Below are 22,183 nucleotides of genomic sequence, written 5' to 3' on the forward strand. Positions count from 1 at the left end.
GTGGCTCCACCTCCCATAGGGGCGGAGCCGACTATTCATGATTGTAAATGATCGGCCCCACGTGACCGCATACAGTAGGAGGCGCGGGGCAGAGAGGAAGGAGTGACAGCCAACGTGGGAGCGGGTGAGTATTTTCAGGACAGCGGGGGGGGCGCACAGGGGGTGGGGGGGCGGCGGACACATAGATATTTATTTTAAACACTATTATTCATATTTTCTCTGCAGCAAACGCTGCTGCAGGGAACATATGAATCGCGGCTTCAGCACCATGTGGGGGGGACAGCGCTTACTGTAAGCGCTGTCTCCTGCACGCACACGGACCCCAGACGGAGAACGTCCGTGTGAGGTCCGTGTTTTACACGGACCCATTGACTCTATTGGGTCCGTGTAATACGTGCGCTCCCACGAACACTGACATGTCTCCGTGTTTGGCACACGGAGACACGGTCCGCAAAAAATCAATGACATCTGAACAGATGCATTGATTTTTATGGGTCTACGTGTGTCAGTGTCTCCGGTACGTGAGGAAACTGTCACCTCACGTACCGGAGCCACTGACGTGTGAAACCGGCCAAAAACAGGGAGAACATACAGACTCTTCACAGATGTTGTCCTTGGTGGGATTTGAACCCAGGACCCCGGCACTTAAAGACAACAGTGCTAACTATTGAGCCACCGTACATAATGCTAACCACTGAGCCAACATGTTGCCATAAGCTTTGTTTTTTGTCTGGGTTACCCAAGTTTTGCCTGGCTGGTTATAGAAAATAGAGGTGAACCCATGCCGGGTTTTTCAAATATTTATTTATTTACAGCGTAGGCGCCGGCTGATGAATACTCCCATCAGCCGCTCCTGCTGTCACTGTTATTAGTGACAGCAGGTGTAGGCTGATGGGAGTAATAGTCCCATCAGGTGACTCCTGCTGTCTCTGTTATCAGTTGAATATAACTCTCATCATTTTCCCCTTATCGCGCTGATCGCTGGCAGAGGAGGGGAGAATGATGAGAGCCGTCTTCAGCACCCGGCGCCATGTGTGTTCTCCATGTGCACGTGTGCGGGACAGTTTGCGGTCCTTGCTGACAGTAAAAAGTGGACATGTATACATGTGGGTCACACGGTCCGTGCAAAAACACATGTGCACAGACCCATTCCCTCGAATGAGGCTATGTGTGTCATTGCCTCCGGTACTTGTGAAAGAGGCCTTAGGCCATGGGGTGCAGCCACAGGAGAAAGTTTGAGAAGACTTACTTCACATCATACACCGTCCATAGAAAAATACCCTTGAACCTTTGGAGGCTGCATTTGTGGCTTCTTATTACTCTGCTATATAAGAGTCACAGTAAATAAACTCTGACATTATTATCATATTACATTATTGTACACAAATAATCTTTTAATGTAAGCAATAGTAAAGTAACACTTCATCTCTTCTTTCCGTTATACAAACAGAAGTTAATGAAGACGTACCAGACTCTTTGTGATCAGATCCTCCCTGTGTTTTCAGATTTGTTATCTGATAAATTAAGAAAGGTGAGGAGGAGGGATGATTAATATAGTTACTGTCTATCCAGCAGATAGAAACAGCAGAGTCCACAGTAATTGTTACCTTTTATTAGCTCCCTGGAAGAGGATGACATATCCTCTTCATCAGGCGTCAGACATAATATACACGACATCTGAAGAATCACATATTTATACACAAAAGACTTAGGGATAACGCAAGAAATAAGTCGAGTGATGGAAAGCGTCAGCATGAGGAGGGAACAATCGCTGGAGCAGTAAGAGGTGTAGGAGATCTGCTCCGTGGTTGTGATGCCCCCACAAGGCCTGACCGCCACATTCCTTAAAGAACCTATCACCTCTATACTTAAGAAAACAGCGGGCAGCTGCAGATAGCTAATTTTACTAACGAACATTAATTACAAAAAATATCCCCTGGTTACCAACCAGGAATAAGCGGTGTCACGTAACATGTTCACAGAAAACCCAGGTCATAATCATTTCTGCTCTGGAGGGAGCTCAGGTGTTCAGGGTCTTGTACTTCCGGACCCTCCTGTTTGGATTCTATGTCTGATGTTGTAGACAGAGCTGCCAACATGCTTTGCCTCATACAGTGAATTAAAAACTGACTGTTTTTCTGTAAAATATTTTATAGATCGAGTGCACTTTACATAAGGGCCTCACAGCTTTCACATGGTCGTCTGTTTCCCTTGAGCACTTCTTTGAAGCTTTAGATGCAAATCTTCAAGTGGTCAGCAAGGTTTTAAATAAGGTAATAAAAAGGATAAGATAAATAATGACACGTTACATAAAGATAGCTGAAATTACACTGTATTAATATTTAGAATTGAGAGTCCTCAGTGGTTGATACCTTTTAATGGCTAACTGAAAAGATGGTAACAAATTGCAAGCTTTCGAGACTACACAGGTCTCTTCATCAGGCAAAGACTAAAACAAATTCTGAAGAATCACATATTTATGCACAACAAATATGTGATTCTTCAGAATTTGTTTTAGTCTTTGCCTGATGAAGAGACCTGTGTAGTCTCGAAAGCTTGCAATTTGTTACCATCTTTTCAGTTAGCCATTAAAAGGTTCTCATCCACTGAGGACTCTCAATTCTAAATATTTTTCTATCTACTGGCTAACACGGTACCAAGATATATTTCTTTACTGTATTAATATGTCAGTGCATGTGTACGTGTGTGTGTGTATGTATATATATATATATATATATATATATATATATATATATATATATATATATATATATATATATATATATATATATATATATAATGTGTGTGTATACACATATTCACAATGTACAGTGAGCTGGCCTGGAGTGTTGCATATAAGTGAATAAATAGTCCTATTGTTTCTCCCCATCTTCACCAGTTGCAGTGCTGCAGTGTATTGTACTCTACTCCTATACAACCTCCCAGAATTCTCCATTACAGGGCTGCTGGCTCCGTTCTATTGACACTGCGCATACTGAAGGTGTATGTGCAATGTGAACGCTCAATAGTTTTCTTTCCTATGCATGGATTTGTTTTCTTGCCAGTGCCACCTGGTGGAGAGAACAGGTGTCGCTGGGGAGCCGTTTTTTGTCCCTTCGGGAGAGAGCTGTGTACCAGTAAGACCAGAGTCATACGTCTCTGTCTTACCAGCCAAGAGAAACGGACCAATTTTTATCTCAGATCTCATCCTAGCTGCTTCCTATTTGCTTCCATTTTTCTCTCTTGTGTTCGCTTCCAGCCAATAAAAAAAACACTTTCAAGTTCTTGTTTTATTCAAGTTTACACAAAGCAGCAGATCTGTAAAGTACAATATGGAAACTAATAGGAAGGCTTTGTACTTGTGTCTGTGTCTCCCCATAGACTTGAATGGTCGAGTCTGATACACAAATACCATCAGGATAAGAACTCGGCTGAGTCTCATGGATCACACTCCTGGATCCTTGATTTTAACAGACGTGTGAATACAACAGTTGTATTCTATGGGCCTGAGTGGTTTTCGAGATACTGATATGTGTGTCACGGATGTGTGAATCAAGCCTTAGGCTGGCATCACACTCAGCGTAGGGAAATACGGTCCGTATTTTATGGCCGTAATACGCAGTAATTTTCCCAAAACACTGTTCCGTATTCAATGCGAGGATGCGATTTTTACATACAAATGTATCCGTGTGTCATTCGTATCGCTTCCGTACGGCGATTTTTTTTGCGCAGGCTTGGAAAATGGACAAATCATGGATCCATCGGCTAAAATATTCCTAAAACATATATACAGTCTATATATATATATATATATATATATATATCAGTGAGACACATATATATATATTTATATTTAATTCAGCGCAAGATAGCATAAAAGCCGGTAATTCAATTGCCGGCTTTTCCTATCTCCTTCACAAACCCGACAGGATATGAGACATGGATTACATACAGTAAACCATCTCATATCCCTACATTTATTACATGTTCCTCTTTACTAATGTAACAAGTGTCTCTGTGTAATTTTTTGAAGCTCTAGCTATTAAATTAAAGGGTTAAATCCCGGAGAAATTGGCGTGGGCTCCCGCGCAATTTTCTCCGCCAGAGTGGGAAAGCCAGTGACTGAGGGCAGATATTAATAGCCTAGAGAGGGACCATGGTTATAGGACCCCCCTGGCTAAAAACATCTGCCGCCAGCCACCCCAGAAAAGGCACATCTGGAAGATGCGCCTGTTCTGGCACTTAGCCTCTCTCTTCCCACTCCCGTGTAGCGGTGGGATATGGGGTAATGAAGGGTTAATTCATTACTTGCTATTGTAAGGTGACATTAAGCAAGGTTAATAATGGAGAGGCGTCAATTATGACACCTATCCATTATTAATCCAATAGTATGAAATGGTTAATAAAACACACACACATTATTAAAAAGTATTTTAATGAAATAAAGACACAGGGTGTTTTAATATGTTATTATACTCTCAATCCACCTGAAGACCCTTGTCACCTGAAATAAAATTGAACAAAACAAACAACAATATTCCATACCTTCCGTCGATCTGTCTTGTCCCACGCTGTAAATCCATCTGAAGGGGTTAAAACATTTTACACCCAGGAGCTCTGCTAATGCAGCTGTGCTCCTGTCTGTAAAATTTGGTGAATGAATGGAATGCAGGGGAATGTCCTATAGTTACCTCAAGTCGCGGTGATGCGCCCCCTGCTTGATGAACTCATATGAACACGACCGTGGGAACTTTTCAGAAATTGAATTACCGGCTTTTCTGCTATCTAGCGCTGAATTAAATATATATATATATATATATATATATATATCTCACTGACACATATATATATATACCTAGTCTATGTGTACACATTTATTCTACCTATTCTGTTCTATTCTGTCAGTGTGATTTTACTGTACACCGCACTGAATTGCCGGCTTTTCTATAGAACACTGGTGCATATTTCTCGCAAGTCACACGCATGGTCCGTGTGTAATCCGTAATTTTCTCGTCCCCATAGACTTGCATTGGCGTATTTTTTGCGCAATACGCTGACAAACACAGCGTGCTGCGATTTTCTACACCCGTACAATATCGTATATTACGGATGCGTAATATACGGCTGATAGGAGCAGTCCCATAGAGATTCATTGGGACTTGTGTAATGCGTATTTTACGGACGTATTTTCTGCGCTCATACGTCTGTAAAACTCGCTAGTGTGATGCCAGCCTTAGACTCTGTACACAGCTGGTCTCATTAATGAGTGTTGGTAAAACAAAGAGAAAAGTTTACCCACCATAAATTCCTGTCATTGGTAAACCTGCAGAAAACGGAGTCAGCTTTTTTTTCTGCCGATCTGGAAGTTGCGCAGAGTACCAGTTTCTGCACTCCATGCACATCTCCCTGCACTGGCCTGGATGTGTCTTCTCTATAGTTATATTAATGATTTATGTCTCCGGTTATATCACATCTGATCTTTTTAGCTAAGTAACTGTAAAACTAAAATATTTTGTTACAGATACAGCTGAAACCAGAAGTTTCCATCCACTATATATAAAGACACATCTGCAGGTTTTTCTCAATATCTGACAAGAAATCAGAATAAACCTTTCCCGTTTTAGGACAATTAGGACTACCGTAATTATTACTATTTGCCAAATGCCAGAATAATGAGAGAGAGAGAGAGAGAATGTTTAAGGCATTTTATTACTTACTGGAAAGTCAGAAGTTTCCATCCATTTCACTAGTATTTTGTCCCATTGCCCTTACACTGAATGACTTGGGTTAGACGTTTGGGATCTCCCTCCACAGTCTTCTCACAATAGATGGTCGGAATTTGGGCCCACTCCTCCTGACAGCACTGGTGTAACTGATGCCAGTTTGTAGGTCCCTTGCTCGCACCGGACTTTTCAGCTTTGCCCATAAATTTTCAATAGGATTGAGATCAGGGCTTTGTGATGGCCGCTATAAAGCATTGACATATTATCCAGAAGCCACTTTGTTACCATTTTGACAGTATGCTTCTGGTCATTGTCCATTTGGAAGAGCCATTTATGCCCAGCTTTATGTTCCTGGCTGATGTCTTGAGATGTTGCTTCAGTATTGCCACATAATCTTCTTTTCTCATGATGCCATCTATTTTGTGAAGTTCGCCAGTCCCTCCTGCAGCAAAACAATAACATGATGCTGCCACCCCCGTGTTTCACAGTGAGAATGGTGTTCTTAGGCTTCCAAGCTTATCCCTTTTTCCTCCAAACGTAACGATGATCATTATGCCCAAAAAGTTCAATTTTAGTTTAATCAGACCACAGGACATGAATCCAAAAATTAAAGTCTTTGTTCCTGTGTGCATTTGCAAACTTTAATCTGGCTTTTTATGTCTCTTTTGGAGTATTGGCTTCTTCCTGGCAGAGTGGCCTTTCAGCCCATGTTGATACAGTACTCGTTACACTGTGGACATTGACACAATCTTACCAGCTTCTGCCATCATCTTCACAAGGTCTTTTGCTTTTGTCCTTGGGTTGATATGCACATGTGGTATCAAAGCACGTTCATCTCTGGGACACAGAACCCATCTCCTTCCTGAGCGGTATGATGGGTGGACACTCCCATCTTGATTGTACAGATGAACAAGGCACCTTCAGGTATCTTGAAATTGTACCCAAGTATGAGCCAGACTTGTGCAAGTCCACAATTCTCTTCCTGATATCTTGGCTGATTTCTTGAGACTTTCCCATGATGTTACACAAACAAGCAGTGTGTTTCAGGTGTGCATTAAAATACATCCACAGGTGTGTCTCTAACTGAGATGTTGCCAAAAAAACGACCAGCAGCTTCCAAACACATGACATCATCATATGGGCAGTCCAGAATTGTTTATAGGCATAGTAATCTTAGTGTATGGAATCTTTTGACTTTGTAGTAAGTAATAAAAATGCCTTAAAACATTCTCTCGCTCTCATGATTCAAGCATTTGGCAAATATTAATAAGTATGGTAATTCTAATTGGCCTAAAACGGGAAAGGTTTATTCTGATTTCATTAAAGACATTGAGAAAAACCTGCAGATGTGTCTTTTTGTATCGTGCATGGAAACTTCAGGTTTCAACTGTACATTTGTTTTCAATTAATAAAAGGCTAGGAATATGATGTGATTTTGCTTCTTGTGCGTCCTAAGGCCACGCTCATACCTTGTAACAGTACATTTTATTGTTACATTTGCGGTAAATATGCAAGTCACTGAAAATCTTATGTTTTTTCGTCTCGGTTGCAGCAGTTAATCACAGCGCAGCCGCAATATGTGAACCTATCCATTTCTAATCTCCACAGGTGAATGACATCCATAGACTTCGCATCGATGTTCTCCTGAAGGATATCGCAGAGACCTTACTCATCGTTCTTCCCGATGACGGACCGGACACAGTAGAAAATCTGCTTGCTAGTAATGAGGTAATGTGCACAGATGAATCTGTCAGTGTAAATATCATCCTCTATGCCGTGTATCGGCACAGACATGTGCTGCACATGTACAGGACAACGGATACGTCCTGATCCCTTTCTGGAGAATCTTAGACCAATAACGTATTGATCATTTCTGTTTAGAGGTGGCCAATAACTGAAATAACATTAAAGGGACCGTGTCAGGATGTTTTCACTTATGAAAGTAATGGAGTGGTTGCAGCGGTCTCAGAGCAATAGAAAGGAGTCGTGTCCTGTGATAATCCAGTGTGTGAGACACCCCCCAATGCACATTTAGGCTAATTTACATGCAGCTTCAAAGCTTCATTTCTCCGTGTTGTACTGGATTACTACAACACAGGTGCAATTGTTATTGTGACGCTGTCTTGTCGTCCGGGATCCTCAAGTTCTGTGTCCGAGAAAGTTGTGGGATCCACTTGAGCAAGTAAACACTGAGGGGCAAGCTCTGCTGGCAAACATTGTAGAGAATCAACCATAGATTGGGAGAGTTTGGCCTGGTTACCTGGTGCACGTGCAGAGGGTCCAGGCACTGGACGTAGAAGGATGACAGATGTTTGTGAAGAAATGACATAAGGAACCATTGCACAGGCAGCCTGCCTCCCCAGGAAGAGGACATGGCGCCTGGAAAATATGAAGATAGGCACAGAAGAGAGCCTACCATTACTATAAAGCCACGGATCTGTGTCCTGCAAATGGTGCTGGTATCAGAAGGCCACTGGATCTTCCATCTGGAAGAGGCTTATGGAAAGGAAAGTGCCAGGGTAATGAAGAGAGGCAGCAAGGGAATCTGCAAAAGTGAAGACACAACCTGGAGCAGGGGAAGATAAGCCCTTCCCAAAGTAAAAAGCACAAAAAACACTTCAGGTGAGAAAAAGTCCGCTCTCTGACCATCATCCCTGAACTATGTATAAGAGGTCAAAGGGGGCACCAGGTCATCCTATAGACCGAACAAATGTGAGTAAAGTTGGGGTCTCAATGAGGCTGTCTGGCAGTGCCCTCGGTGTGGAAGCTGACAGAGGTGGGCTGGAGGCTGGAAAAAAGAGAGGCTTTCAGTCCGGGGGGAGAGATGGCAATTTTGGGGGCTCTATAACAGCTGAAAACACCACTGGAACTGAGCGAAACAGAGCCCTGGAGCTCCAGAAGCAAGCCACAGAAAATCAGTAAGAAAGTACAGGACAAGACCAAAGTGGCCGTAAAAAAGGGAGCTTGGGGGAAGGATGGCCCGAGGGAATATAGAGGAGGGAGACCCCCATTGGATAGACCCTAGCAAGCCAATGGAAAGTTATGGGAGGGAGCCGATAGTTGATCACCGACACTCCTCTATTGCAGTAGTTGGGTGGGATGGGTGAACTATGATGACAGGCTGTCCACAGCAGGTATATACTGTGCATTCTCTAGGATGGTGAGCATAAGGTAAAAGACGTCTGCTCCACCAGGAACATTTATATAAAAAAACAAATAGTTCAGCAGACCTAAAACAGGTCATGTCCAACTTTTATGGGCTCTAGGCTAAACTGTATAACCTGAACTGAGCTGCCTCCTGCCTGAGGATTGGGAAAAGCGCACCAGAGAGAGCTAGCACTATTTCACAGTGTTAGGCCCCTTTCACACATCAGTTTTTTGCCGTCAGTCACAATCCGTTGGCTCGACGGATCCGTCGCAGATTGTGAAAAACTGATGTGACGGATCCTTTTTCCGGACGGATCCGACTAGGGGGGCTGGATAATTGGATTGGAGCATTCTCAGTTTAAAAAAATGGAATCCGTAGCCGGATTCCATCATTTGACGGATCTGGCGCCGTAGGCTTCCATTCTAGCAAACGATGGTTTTTCGACGGACACAAAAAACATTACCTTGTCCGTTGTCTCCGGCCGCCGGACAGACAATTTTCAACGGATCCCACGAACGACGGATAAAACGTGAGGCCATCCGTCGCAATCTGTCGCTAATACAAGTCTATGAGAAAAAAACAGATCCGGCGGCATCAGTCGCCGGATCCGATTTTTTTCAAAATTTGACGGATTGCGACTGATGGCAAAAAACTGATGTGTGAAAGGGGCCTTAACCTCCTAGTGTCAGCCTCCTAGTGTCAGCCTCCTAGAGTCAACCTCCTAGTGTCACCCTCCTAGTGTCACCCTCCTAGTGTCACCCTCCAAGCGTCAGCCTCCAAGCGTCAGCCTTCAAGTGTCAGCCTCCTGGTGTCAGCCTCCTAGAGTCAACCTCCTAGTGTCACCCTCCTAGTGTCACCCTCCTAGTGTCACCCTCCAAGCGTCAGCCTTCAAGTGTCAGCCTCCTGGTGTCAGCCTCCTAGAGTCAACCTCCACGTGTCAGCCTCCTAGTGTCAACCTCCTAGTGTCAGCCTCCTAGAGTCAACCTCCTAGTGTCACCCTCCAAGCGTCAGCCTTCAAGTGTCAGCCTTCAAGTGTCAGCCTCCTAGAGTCAACCTCCACGTGTCAGCCTCCTAGTGTCAACCTCCTAGTGTCAGCCTCCACGTGTCAGCCTCCACGTGTCAGCCTCCACATGTCAGCCTCCACATGTCAGCCTCCTAGTGTCAGCCTCCACGTGTCAGCCTTCTGGTGTCAGCCTCCTGGTGTCAGCCTCCTAATGTCAGCCTTCTGGTGTCAGCCTCCTGGTGTCAGCCTCCTAGTGTCAGGCTCCTAGTGTCAGGCTCCTAGTGTCAGCCTCCTGGTGTCAGCCTCCTAATGTCAGCCTCCTGGTGTCAGCCTCCTGGTGTCAGCCTTCTAGTGTCAGCCTCCTGGTGTCAGCCTCCTAGTGTCAGGCTCCTAGTGTCAGCCTCCTAATGTCAGCCTCCACGTGTCAGCCTCCTGGTGTCAGCCTCCTGGTGTCAGCCTTCTAGTGTCAGCCTCCTGGTGCCAGCCTCCTAGTGTCAGCCTCCTGGTGTCAGCCTCCACGTGTCAGCCTCCTAGTGTCAGCCTCCTAGTGTCAGCGCCCCAGTGCTCTTGCATCTCCCAGTTCTATTAATGAGAAATAACTTGTCACAAAGGGCAGAGTCTGAACTGGGGAATGGATGTGGGGTGTAACCATAAGAGACAAACACTTGGGTAACAATTGGTGATTTCCAGTAATACTTTTTGCTGGTAAGAGGGAAGATGCTAATTTGTAAGTTACCTTGTTCCATGACAGAGCGTGATGTCCTGACATCTTACATCACCTCGTATTGTTACGATTCTGGTTTCCATGAATTGCCGCTCACTGACAATCTGCTCTGACCGCTCCTTGGCCAATGTGGAAGATGCTTGATTCTTACACAATTCTACATTGTTTGAACTTGATATACAGGACTTGTGTAACGCCTGTGTAACATCTTTAGTAAAATAAAAAAATACCCAAGAAATTAGACAGCAGCGGAGAGTTTATAGAAAAATCAGTAGAATGTGATATAAGCTGACAGTGTGCTCTGTGCTGCTGCATGGAGAGGTATACATCACAAGATGTAAGCGGCATGGCCACAGGTTCTCCTGTGCAGAAGCGATGACCATAACTGTGGATGTTCATTATGTTCAGATTTACACTAAAGAAATGGCAAAATATTTGAACCACAGAAGTGAACTGATAGAGCGAGCTGTGAAGGACATCATTGGCACTTTTCATGCTGTGCACGTCCCAAAACACCCAACAAAGATGGAGAAAGTGAGCAAAAGTAAAGGTAGGACTTCTGCTACAGAACAGCGCTTAGACTTACAACGTTTTTACTTATGATTGAAAGTCACATATGAGCAGAGTCAAATATAGTGAGTGTTCTGTACGTGAAAACCAGTGCAGGATCAGTAATATAATGCAATGGAATTATTTATAAATCCAAATTACAGTAACTTTCTAAACTCCCATCAGCTCATTGTTTCTGTATTTCAACTCGCAGGTTCCCAATGGGACTGAGCTCTTGAGAGTTTCCTGACCATGGACCCAAAATGTCAATGTTTTATTCACCGAGCCACTTTTGTCTTGCAGTCATTTAGCAAGACAAAGAAAGGTCGAAACAAGGAGGGTCCGACGCTGCCCACGAGGGCTTACTATCTACAGTGGATAATGTAAAGCCAGATACATTCAGAGGATGAGCGGGAGTCATCCGTTGTAGTGAGCAAGATAACAATAAGGCCATGTTCACATGATGAAATTATACTGCATTTTTTGCTGCAAATTTCCAAAATCGCAAAAAGATGGTTTCCTTTTTTCCTGTGTTTCTAAAAAAAAAAAAACATGGTGGAAATAAAATATATTCTAGGTGCATTGTGTGAACATGGCCTAAACATAGCAAGAATTATTTGATAAATAATATAAATTGTATTACCAGTTTACACTTGTGAAACTGTTAATACCTGATCCTGGACATTTGAGTTATTAGTGAATTTGGATATTGACCCGGTGGCAGATATTAGTCAGTGACAGGTTAGGTTTTCATCTGCAGTTTGGTAGTAACATCCTTGTCACTTACAAGGATATAACATTATTCTGTGTTTTTGTTACAGTAGCCCTTTTTTGCACAGGTGATAAAAAGAAATGCAGCCATATTACTTGTCTCTCAATGGCCCATAACGGGATGTTCTCCGGCACCAAAGGAAAGGAGATAAAACGTAGCATTTCATCTTAAACGTTAATCTTAAATGTATTCTTCTTGGGTAGAAAAATGTAGCTGATTAAGCGTTTTTCTTCCCGAAACATGTAAGCATTATGTTTTTTTAATATGTGCGCATTCTGCCAATTATTTTATCCTATATGATTTATGGCTACGTTTTAACTACTTTCCTTTAACTTTTCCTTTCCTATAGTATTACCAGCTTCAAAAGTGACAACCAATATGGCTGCACGTCCTATTGTCATTTTTGGAAATGTGACTACAAGACATGACCATGGGTATAAATCAAAAAATTTCCATAGTTAAAAGAAAACTACAGTAATTACCAAACCCTGCTGCTCTAAAGGTTGATTTACTGATACATGTCTCCTTTACATATTGGGTGGACGTTCTCATTCAGAAGTCTGATTTTTTTTTTCACACATGAGATAAATGGTCTTAGGTTCAGCAGTGATTTTGTTCTGAGTTTTATCACAGATTTATCCTAGTTTGGTCTGAGTTTCATCAATTTTTCTCCGATGAGATTGAAAAAAAAAAAAAAAAAAAAAAAATTCTCTGCTGCTGATGTTTTTTGCGGACCCATAGACCGCATTGTCAATTTTGATCAGATAGTTGGATCACTATTGGATATGGTTTCGTGTTTTTGCACAGACTTCTCGGTCCACAAAAAAAGTGGGTATTTGAACAGCCCAATAGATTGTCATAGGTACGAGTGTTATCCGCGAAAAGCACAGATTGAACTCGTACATGAAAAAAATGGACATCTGAATGAGCCCTAAGAAAGATTCTTCAGTGAACGGAGATGCAACCCTGCAATTCTGAGGTCTCGGGTTATATTACGGAGATCCTGATAGGTCTCTTGTCGCTGTTTTTTAGCTAGACGTGTTGCATTTACCGACGTTGATGAACAAGAAGAGGTCGTGGAGGAACAGATGAAGGATGTAGAATTCAATAAGGTACGACACCAGTAAATATTGAACATGCAGAAATATGGAGGTTGTTTTGTAGTAAAGAGTTATGTGTTTGGGAGATAATCAACCTTATAATTGTACACTATAAATCAGAATTCCTAAACAAAAGCAATCCCTCTGGGTTTGTTCACACGTTGCATTTTTTGCATGGGCAAAAATCGCTACTCATTACAGTACCAGAAAAAAGGAGACTTCTGAAATCTCCTGCACATGCTGCTGCTTTTTTTTTCTTCTTGTGGATATTAACCATCAAAGCGTTATTTGAAATCTGCAGTGTTAATTATTTCAGGACTTTGCAGCATTTTTACCTATTTAAATGAATGTGAAAAAAAAACACACAAAAAATGTCTCAAAAATGTACATATTTATGCAGTATTTTTCCTGTCATCACTGTTTTTTGGTACATAAAATATGTGGCAAACACTTAACGTATGCATATAAAACCTTTTAAGACAAGATGCATAAAAAAATCCTGCAGGTAAATGTACCGTATATACTAAGGTAACCCATGCTGGGATTTCTGGGGTTTAGTCTCATGATCTCCAAGTGTAATAATGACATGAGTAAAGGCCTTCTATGACATAATGCTTGTGATGAAGCCACCATTACATGGTGTTACATGAATCTCACCGTATGTCCAGGCACAAACTGGTGCAGGGAGAGCCTGCAGGGGCGTAAGTAAACTCCCACCTGGTTCCTCGCTAGAGCCCCTAATGGTGTAGTTGGCCTTGGACCCAGGTGGACGCCAGGTGCCACCCCCGGACAGACCCCCGAAGCTGCAGCAGCTGACACCCAAAGGGGCAGGGAAGCAGGACCGTCCAGGAACTGGTAGTAAACAGTAGGGCGTGCTGCTGGTTAGACAGAACAGGTTTCTTATAGGATTGTACGGCTGGTAAACAGAACAAGTTCAAGATCCTGAACTGACAGGATAGGTTCAGTAGGTGCAGGTTCATATTGGACTGGTGAGGGTAGCGGTATAGGAGCGAACAAGGCTGATCAGGGTGAAACAGGGTCAGGTAGACAGGACGGACAGGATCAGATTCGGAGAGCGCATGTACAGGGACCTTACAACTAGGTAGACCACGGGTCCCCAAACTACGGCCCCCGGAGGCCTTTTACCCGGCCCCCGCCGCAATTCACGTTCCTCTCTCTTCTGAGCGCCCGGCGCTATGCAGAAGCGAGAGTTCGGCGCTCATCTTCCAGACTGAGACTCCAATGCAGTAGCTACTGGGGGGGGCAGAGGGGGCCATGGCCCCGGGCCCTGTCACATGAAGGGGCCCACTGGGAGCCAGGGCAGAGCACCGCATAGGAGCAGAGCAGAGAGCAGTGTAAATGTCTGCTCCCGTCTGATGTCTGCACGCTGCTAGCACCCTAAGCACAGTGGCCGGCTGCACTCTCCCCCCTGCAGTGAATGGTTTCGCCCCCTCTGACCTGATCATGAAGCTTTTCCTGGCTGCAGTTTTCCTCACTCTGTGCACGCTGGGATTGGCTCAGGCACGCTGGGTCCTAGTGCCCACACCTTGCATTTCACTCACACTTCCTGGTCCTGCCTGCAGTGCAAACGTTATCAGTAAGTGCTGGGGATGGAACATGTTAGGTTTATTAAATTCAGGTATGTCACTAAGACCCTTGGGGTATTGTGGGGGCTGAAAGTGAGTGAGGGGGGACAGGGCACTGGGGGGTAAATGTGAGACCATTGGGTGTTGTGAGGGCATAAGATGGGTGAGGTGGGACAGGGCACTGAGGGGGTGAATGTGAGATGATGGGGGCATTGGGGCTGAAGTGGGGGACAGGGCACTGGTGGCTGAATATTATAATGTTTTGTTCTGATATTATATGTACTCCATCATGTAATATTTGCTGTCTGGAGGGGCTGGAGATGGGGGGCAGGGGGCTATTGATACGTACCACCTGGGTCTTTTATGAGTATTAGTATAAGGAGCCGCATACAGTAACCAAGAGCTGCATCACATTTACAGCACCACTCCAGCATTATTATTTATTTCACTGCTGGAGCTGTGCTGAAAATCCGCGTCCCCTGCCCCCTGTCTGATACTCACCTTCTGGCGTCTTCATATGTTTTAGTCTCCGCTCAGCTCCGTCTCCTGCAGTTTGTGGCCTGTCCGAGGCTCCAGTGTTTCATGGAGCGGCGCAGAGGTCACTAATCAATGTGAGTCTGTGGGATCCTCGTTCTGGCCTCTTTCTCACTCTCAGGCTATGTGCACACGGTGCGGATTGGCAGCAGTTTTCCGTCTGGTTTACAGTACCATGTAATCCTATGGAAAACCAAATCCACAGTGCACATAGTGTGGAAAATATCGCGTGGAAATGCTGCGTTGTATTTTCCGGGCCCATCATACTGTGTATAAGGGAACTGTGAGTCCATCATTCTGTGTATAAGGGAGCTGCGGGCCCATCATACTGTGTATAAGGGAGCTGCGGGCCCATCATACTGTGTATAAGGGAGCTGTGGGTCCATCATACTGTGTATAAGGGAGCTGCGGGTCCATCATACTGTGTATAAGGGAGCTGTGAGTCCAACATACTGTGTATAAGGGAGCTGTGAGTCCATCAAACTGTGTATAAGGGAGCTGCGGGCCCATCATACTGTGTATAAGGGAGCTGTGAGTCCAACATACTGTGTATAAGGGAGCTGTGAGTCCATCATACTGTGTATAAGGGAGCTGCGGGCCCATCATACTGTGTATAAGGGAGCTGTGAGTCCATCATGCTGTGTATAAGGGAGCTGTGAGTCCATCATACTGTGTATAAGGGAGCTGTGAGTCCATCATACTGTGTATAAGGGAGCTGCGGGTCCATCATACTGTGTATAAGGGAGCTGCGGGCCCATCATACTGTGTATAAGGGAGCTGCGGGCCCATCATACTGTGTATAAGGGAACTGCGGGCCCATCATACTGTGTATTAGGGAGCTGCGGGCCCATCATACTGTGTATAAGAGAGCTGTGAGTCCATCTTGCTGTGTATAAGGGAGCTGTGAGCCCATCATCCTGTGTATAAGGGAGCTGTGAGTCCAACATACTGTGTATAAGGGAGCTGTGAGTCCATCATACTGTGTATAAGGGAGCTGTGAGTCCATCATACTGTGTATAAGGGAGCTGCGGGCCCATCATACTGTGTATAAGGGAGCTGCGGGCTCATCATACTGTGTATACGGGAGCTGCGGGTCCATCATACTGTGTATAAGGGAGCTGCGGGCCCATCATACTGTGTATAAGGGAGCTGTGAGTCCCATCATATTGTGTATAAGGAAGCTGTGCACACATCATACTGTGTGTAAGGGAGCTGCGGGCCCATCATACTGTGTATAAGGGAGCTGCGGGCCCATTATACTGTGTATAAGGGAGCTGCGGGCCCATCATACTGTGTATAAGGGAGCTGTGCACACATCATACTGTGTATAAGGGAGCTGCAGGCCCATCATACTGTGTATAAGGGAGCTGCGGGCCCATCATACTGTGTATAAGGGAGCTGTGCACACATCATACTGTGTATAAGGGAGCTGCGGGCCCATCATACTGTGTATAAGGGAGCTGCGGGCCCATCATACTGTGTATAAGGGAGCTGTGAGTCCCATCATATTGTGTATAAGGAAGCTGTGCACACATCATACTGTGTATAAGGGAGCTGTGGGCCCATCATACTGTATATAAGGGAGCTGCGGGCCCATCATACTGTGTATAAGGGAGCTGCGGGCCCATCATACTGTGTATAAGGGAGCTGCGGGCCCATCATACTGTGTATAAGGGAGCTGCGGGCCCATCATACTGTGTATAAGGGAGCTGCGGGCCCATCATACTGTGTATAAGGGAGCTGCGGGCCCATCATACTGTGTATAAGGGAGCTGCAGGCTCATCATACTGTGTATAAGGGAGCTGCGGGCTCATCATACTGTGTGTAAGGGAGCTGCGGGCCCATCATACTGTGTATAATGGCGAGTTTGTTGATTTAAATTTACTAGTTCTTTATTTTGAATATTGTATTTGTTCCCTGTATGTTTTTTTACTTTAAAATGAGATGTGTAGTGTACATAGGGATTTTTTATAGTCCGGCCCTCCAACGGTCTGAGGGACAGTGAACTGGCCCCCTGTGTAAAAAGTTTGGGGACTCCTGAGGTAGACGGATACACACTAATAACTAAAGATGCTAACAGGGCTGTGGAGTCAGAGTTGGTGAATATTTTGAAGGAGTCTGGAGATGGAGTCGGTGTAAAATGGATCGACGCTGACTCCTAAAATATATAATACATTGGGTACAGTAGTACAATGCAGGATGTGCTGGAAAATTTTTCATAAGAATTTGGGAAAGTTATGCAGTGTCCTATAAAAGTCTGTTCTGTTCCTGATCTAAGGGCCTTGGCTTTTAATTGAGATGAACCTGTGCTGCACTTTATGTACATGCTCAGTAGTGAGGCGGTGCTGTGGAGTAGAGGTTTGGCTTATTGACTTTACAGCCCTGTTGCTAAGGCACCTCCCAATAGGGGAGGATGCCTTAAATATCAGGCGTCTCACAGGTATTGGCTGGGGACGTTTCAGAAGTGCACATGCTGCCCCTTTAAGAGGCAGGAAGCTTGCTCTGGCATGCCATAAGCACACTCCCAGAAGACCTGTGTGACCTGCTAAGGCACTGGAAGAAAACAGACGCCACAAGAGCATGGACAAGTGAACAAGCCTGCATCACTGCTGGGAGGAGGAAGGGGACTCAGTTCTAACATGACTTCTCAGCATCTCACACATGTGATTAAGAATATCCCCTTGGGACAATTCCTGCGAGCTAGAAGACTTTGCTCCAATGACCAATTTTTGAGACACGAGCAAAGGATTTACAAATGTGGTTTACCGATAGAGAATACAGCAAAGGGACGATCTATTGAGCATACACGAGGGCGTATTGCAATAAAGGATCTGATCTACTCCAATCCAAGAAATACAGGGAGGATACTTCACCCAAGATTTCTTCCTGTTGGAAATTGTTCTTTGTGGTCACCATTACTGACTTTGAATTCCTTATCTTTCGAGACTAACTTTCTGGACACAATTGTGTCAGTGCCGGCCGTAAAGCAGAGCACAGCGGTGACGTCACCGCTGTGCTCTGCTTTACTGCCGGCGCTGACACATTCAGTGCAGGAAGCTCTGAGCAGCAGCGCGTAACCCTGTGGATGCCGGGGGACGTGACAGACATCAAAATGTGAGTATGTAGTGGTTTTTTTTTTTTACTTTTACAATGGTAACCAGGGTAAATATCGGGTTACTAAGCGCGGCCCTGCACTTAGTAACCCGATGTTTACCCTGGTTACCCGGGTGCTGCAGGGGGACTTCGGCATCGTTGAAGACAGTTTCAACGATGCCGAAGTCGTTCCCCTGATCATTGGTCGCTGGAGAGAGCTGTCTGTGTGACAGCTCCCCAGCGACCACACAACGACTTACCAACGATCACGGCCAGGTCGTATCGCTGGTCGTGATCGTTGGTAAGTCGTTTAGTGTAACGGTACCTTTAGGGTTGAAATTGTTCCAGAAAATGAACTATTTCTTCCAGAAAATTATTGCGATTTCACATGTTTTGTTATACACATGTTTATTTCCTTTGCGTGTAATGTAACAACATAAAAAAATTGGAGAAATAAATTGGAGAAAACACGAAAAGTGAAAATTGTTGGCACCCTCAACTTAACATTTGGTTGCACACCCTTTGGAATAAATAGCTGCAATCAATTGCTTTGTATAACCACCAACAAGCTCCTTACACCTCTCGCCTGGAATTGTGGACGACTCTTTTGCAAATTGCCCCAGGTCTCTAATATTTGAAAACAACTACAAAACCAGATGTCTAATAAGGGATCAAAAGAAAATTTACTGTAGCCTTTTTTAGCCTATAAGGGTTGTTCTATTGTTTATTGTAATTATATTATATTATGCATATGCTTCATATAACTTTACATGCATTTTTTATATTGCAAATATTTCATATTTCCCCTTTTATTTCCTTATATATGTAAAATTCCCCTTTAATAAAAAATTATTGAATCAAAAAGACAATTTTTGCTTTTACATCCAGAAGTGAGGACAGACTATGATGTATGAGGGAGGCTGGGCTCATAATTTCCACTGTAGGTCATCCCTGTGGTGTTAAATGGGGCTGAATTTCGGGCTTTGTGCGACCGGTGATGTTCTTCCACCAAATTCCCCCAAGTCTGTGTGGACCTTGTCCACTGAGCACATTTATGGTGAGCAGAGAAGGGTCTTCCCTTAACTGTTCCCACAAAGCTGAAGCTACAATTGTCCGCGATGTCTTGTACTGAAGATTAAGATTTCCCTTGTGCGGATACCAGAGGAGCATATAGCAGGGTAGAATGTAAATCTAAGGTATCAAAGAAAGCAGTTATCATGGAGTGAAGACCTATAAAACTAATATTTTATTAGATATGCTTTAAAAAGGATATGCAATTCTGGAAAATAACACATGCAAACATCAAGTGATATATAAATTAAAATATAGAAAATTACTACCACAACCCTACAAAGGAACCTGTTCTATTGCCTGCCTGTCAGCGGAGGTTGGCACCCTATAATGTATGTTGCCTGCCTGTCAGCGGAGGTTGGCACCCTATAATGTATGTTGCCTGCCTGTCAGCAGAGGTTGGCACCCTATAATGTATGTTGCCTGCCTGTCAGCGGATGTTGGCACCCTATAATGTATGTTGCCTGCCTGTCAGCAGAGGTTGGCACCCTATAATGTATGTTGCCTGCCTGTCAGAGGAGGTTGGCACCCTATAATGTATGTTGCCTGCCTGTCAGCGGATGTTGGCACCCTATAATGTGTGTTACCTGCCTGTCAGCGGAGGTTGGCACCCTATAATGTATGTTGCCTGCTTGTCAGCGGATGTTGGCACCCTATAATGTATGTTGCCTTGCCTGCCTGTCAGCAGAGGTTAGCACCCTATAATGTATGTTACCTGCCTGTCAGCGGAGGTTGGCACCCTATAATATATGTTGTCTGCCTGTCAGCAGAGGTTGGCACCCTATAATGTATGTTGTCTGCCTGTCAGCGGAGGTTAGTACCCTATAATGTATGTTGCCTGCCTGTCAGCGGAGGTTGGCACCCTATAATGTACTGTATGTTACCTGCCTGTCAGCAGAGGTTGGCACCCTATAATGTATTTTGCCTGCCTGTCAGCGGATGTTGGAACCCTATAATGTATTTTGCCTGCCTGTCAGCGGATGTTGGCACCCTATAATGTATGTTGCCTGCCTGTCAGCATATGTTGGCACCCTACAATGTATGTTGCCTGCCTGTCAGCGGATGTTGGCACCCTATAATCTATGTTACCTGAATGTCAGCGGAGGTTGGCACCCTATAATGTATGTTGCCTGCCTGTCCTGTCAGCGGATGTTGGCACCCTGTAATATATGTTACATGCCTGTCAGCGGATGTTGGCACCCTATAATGTATGTTACATGCCTGTCAGCGGAGGTTGGCACCCTATAATGTATGTTACATGCCTGTCAGCGGAGGTTGGCACCCTATAATGTATGTTGCCTGCCTGTCAGCGGAGGTTGGCACCCTATAATGTATGTTGCCTGCCTGTCAGCGGATGTTGGCACCCTATAATGTATGTTGCCTGCCTGTCAGCGGATGTTGGCACCCTATAATGTATGTTGCCTGCCTGTCAGCGGATGTTGGCACCCTATAATGAATGTTGCCTGCCTGTCAGCAGAGGTTAGCACCCTATAATGTATGTTGCCTGCCTGTCAGCGGAGGTTGGCACCCTATAATGTATGTTGCCTGTGTCACGCTCATGCCCTGACTGGTGGGCGTGAGCTCGGGGGGTTTGTGGCCCCACTGTGCCACAAACCAGACTACCCTGGAAGGGGCGTGACTGACAGCTGCCTGGGTTTTCACTGGAGCCTCTGATGGTGAGGTCAGGCTTGTGCAGCAGGCAGCTGCCAGGTGCTACTCCAGGGTGGTGTCTGGCTGTGGCTGCTGATCCCACTTGGGAGACAGGAACACCAGGATTGGTGCGGGCATCAAGCAGGACTGGCAGAAGAGCACGGCAGAAACTCAGACGAGTAGGCTGGCCCGGCTGAGACACAGGGCTGGCAGAGACACGGCAGAGAACACAGGGCTGGCAGCGACACGGCAGAGAACACAGGGCTGGCAGGAACACAGGACTGGCAGGGATGGCAGGAACACAGGACTGGAAGGCATGGCAGGACTGGCAGGAACACTGGATTGGAAGGCACGCAGAGAACACAGGACTGGTTGATGTGGTTTATGAAGTAACAGGTAGGGACCTGTTCACACTGGAGGTGCAGGTACAGATATGTAGTGTGGAGGAATAGGTAGGGACCTGTTCACACAGGAGGTGTGGGAACGGATATGAAATATGAAGGAACAGGTAGGTGCAGCGCCCCAGAGTCCTGGTCGTTGCAGTACTGACGCTCCGCCACTAAGGGGAGTGATGGTACGTCTGATGGCACTAAAGGAGTTCACCTGACCAGGTATCACAGTCACACATTACACTTCACACTCCGGCCTCCAGGGGGAGCAAAGGGTTCTATGTATTAGGCCACTCCTCACAATCTGGTAAAACTGGGGGTTGGATAGGAAGTTAGAGAGAAGCTGACTGGCTTTGATCCAGGCAACATCCTGTGGCAGAGGGTGTTGCAGGGGAAGATTCAGGGGGGTCCCTGTCAGGGGTGGGATCCTGACAGAGGCCTAGCGAAAAGGACAGATCATTACAGAACCGCGCCTGCACCTGATTGCGGCGGTATCTTAAGAAAGGATAAGAAGCGAGGTTTATTGTGGAGAAGTGAGAAACGAGATCACCGCACAAAGGAGAACAGAACCAGTAGGAGTCGTGCCTTAAGATCGTGGCAACATCCTACTGAGGCGCGTGGCCGGAACGCCGAGGAAGTATTAGGCTCCAAGCAATACTTCAAACAGCGGCAGGGCAGTTGACTTTAGGTTGGCTGTCTCACCTAAATCATCTAAGCAGATATAGGAGGCAACTGTGGGAGAGGGGCGACTCTAGGGTCCCGGAAGAACTCCAGGCCTACCCGTCATACGGGTGCGTCCTAGCCATATCATCTGGGGGACGGAGAAGAACATCACAACAGA

General features: G+C 45.2%; 1 protein-coding gene across 6 annotated transcripts in view; it reads left to right on the forward strand.

Moving 5' to 3' along the window:
* Positions 1–22,183, forward strand: part of DNAH8 (dynein axonemal heavy chain 8) — a 411,047-nt gene that overhangs the window by 154,945 nt on the left and 233,919 nt on the right. For all 6 annotated transcript variants that reach the window (XM_077282008.1, XM_077282010.1, XM_077282011.1 and 3 more), the window contains 5 exons: positions 1,451–1,531; positions 2,157–2,273; positions 7,332–7,451; positions 11,007–11,148; positions 12,952–13,031. In XM_077282008.1, coding sequence (XP_077138123.1) covers positions 1,451–1,531; positions 2,157–2,273; positions 7,332–7,451; positions 11,007–11,148; positions 12,952–13,031 — 540 coding nt within the window. The remainder of the gene's footprint in view (positions 1–1,450; positions 1,532–2,156; positions 2,274–7,331; positions 7,452–11,006; positions 11,149–12,951; positions 13,032–22,183) is intronic.

Source organism: Ranitomeya variabilis, chromosome 2 (assembly GCF_051348905.1).
Source record: "Ranitomeya variabilis isolate aRanVar5 chromosome 2, aRanVar5.hap1, whole genome shotgun sequence".
Classification (NCBI taxonomy): domain Eukaryota; kingdom Metazoa; phylum Chordata; class Amphibia; order Anura; family Dendrobatidae; genus Ranitomeya; species Ranitomeya variabilis.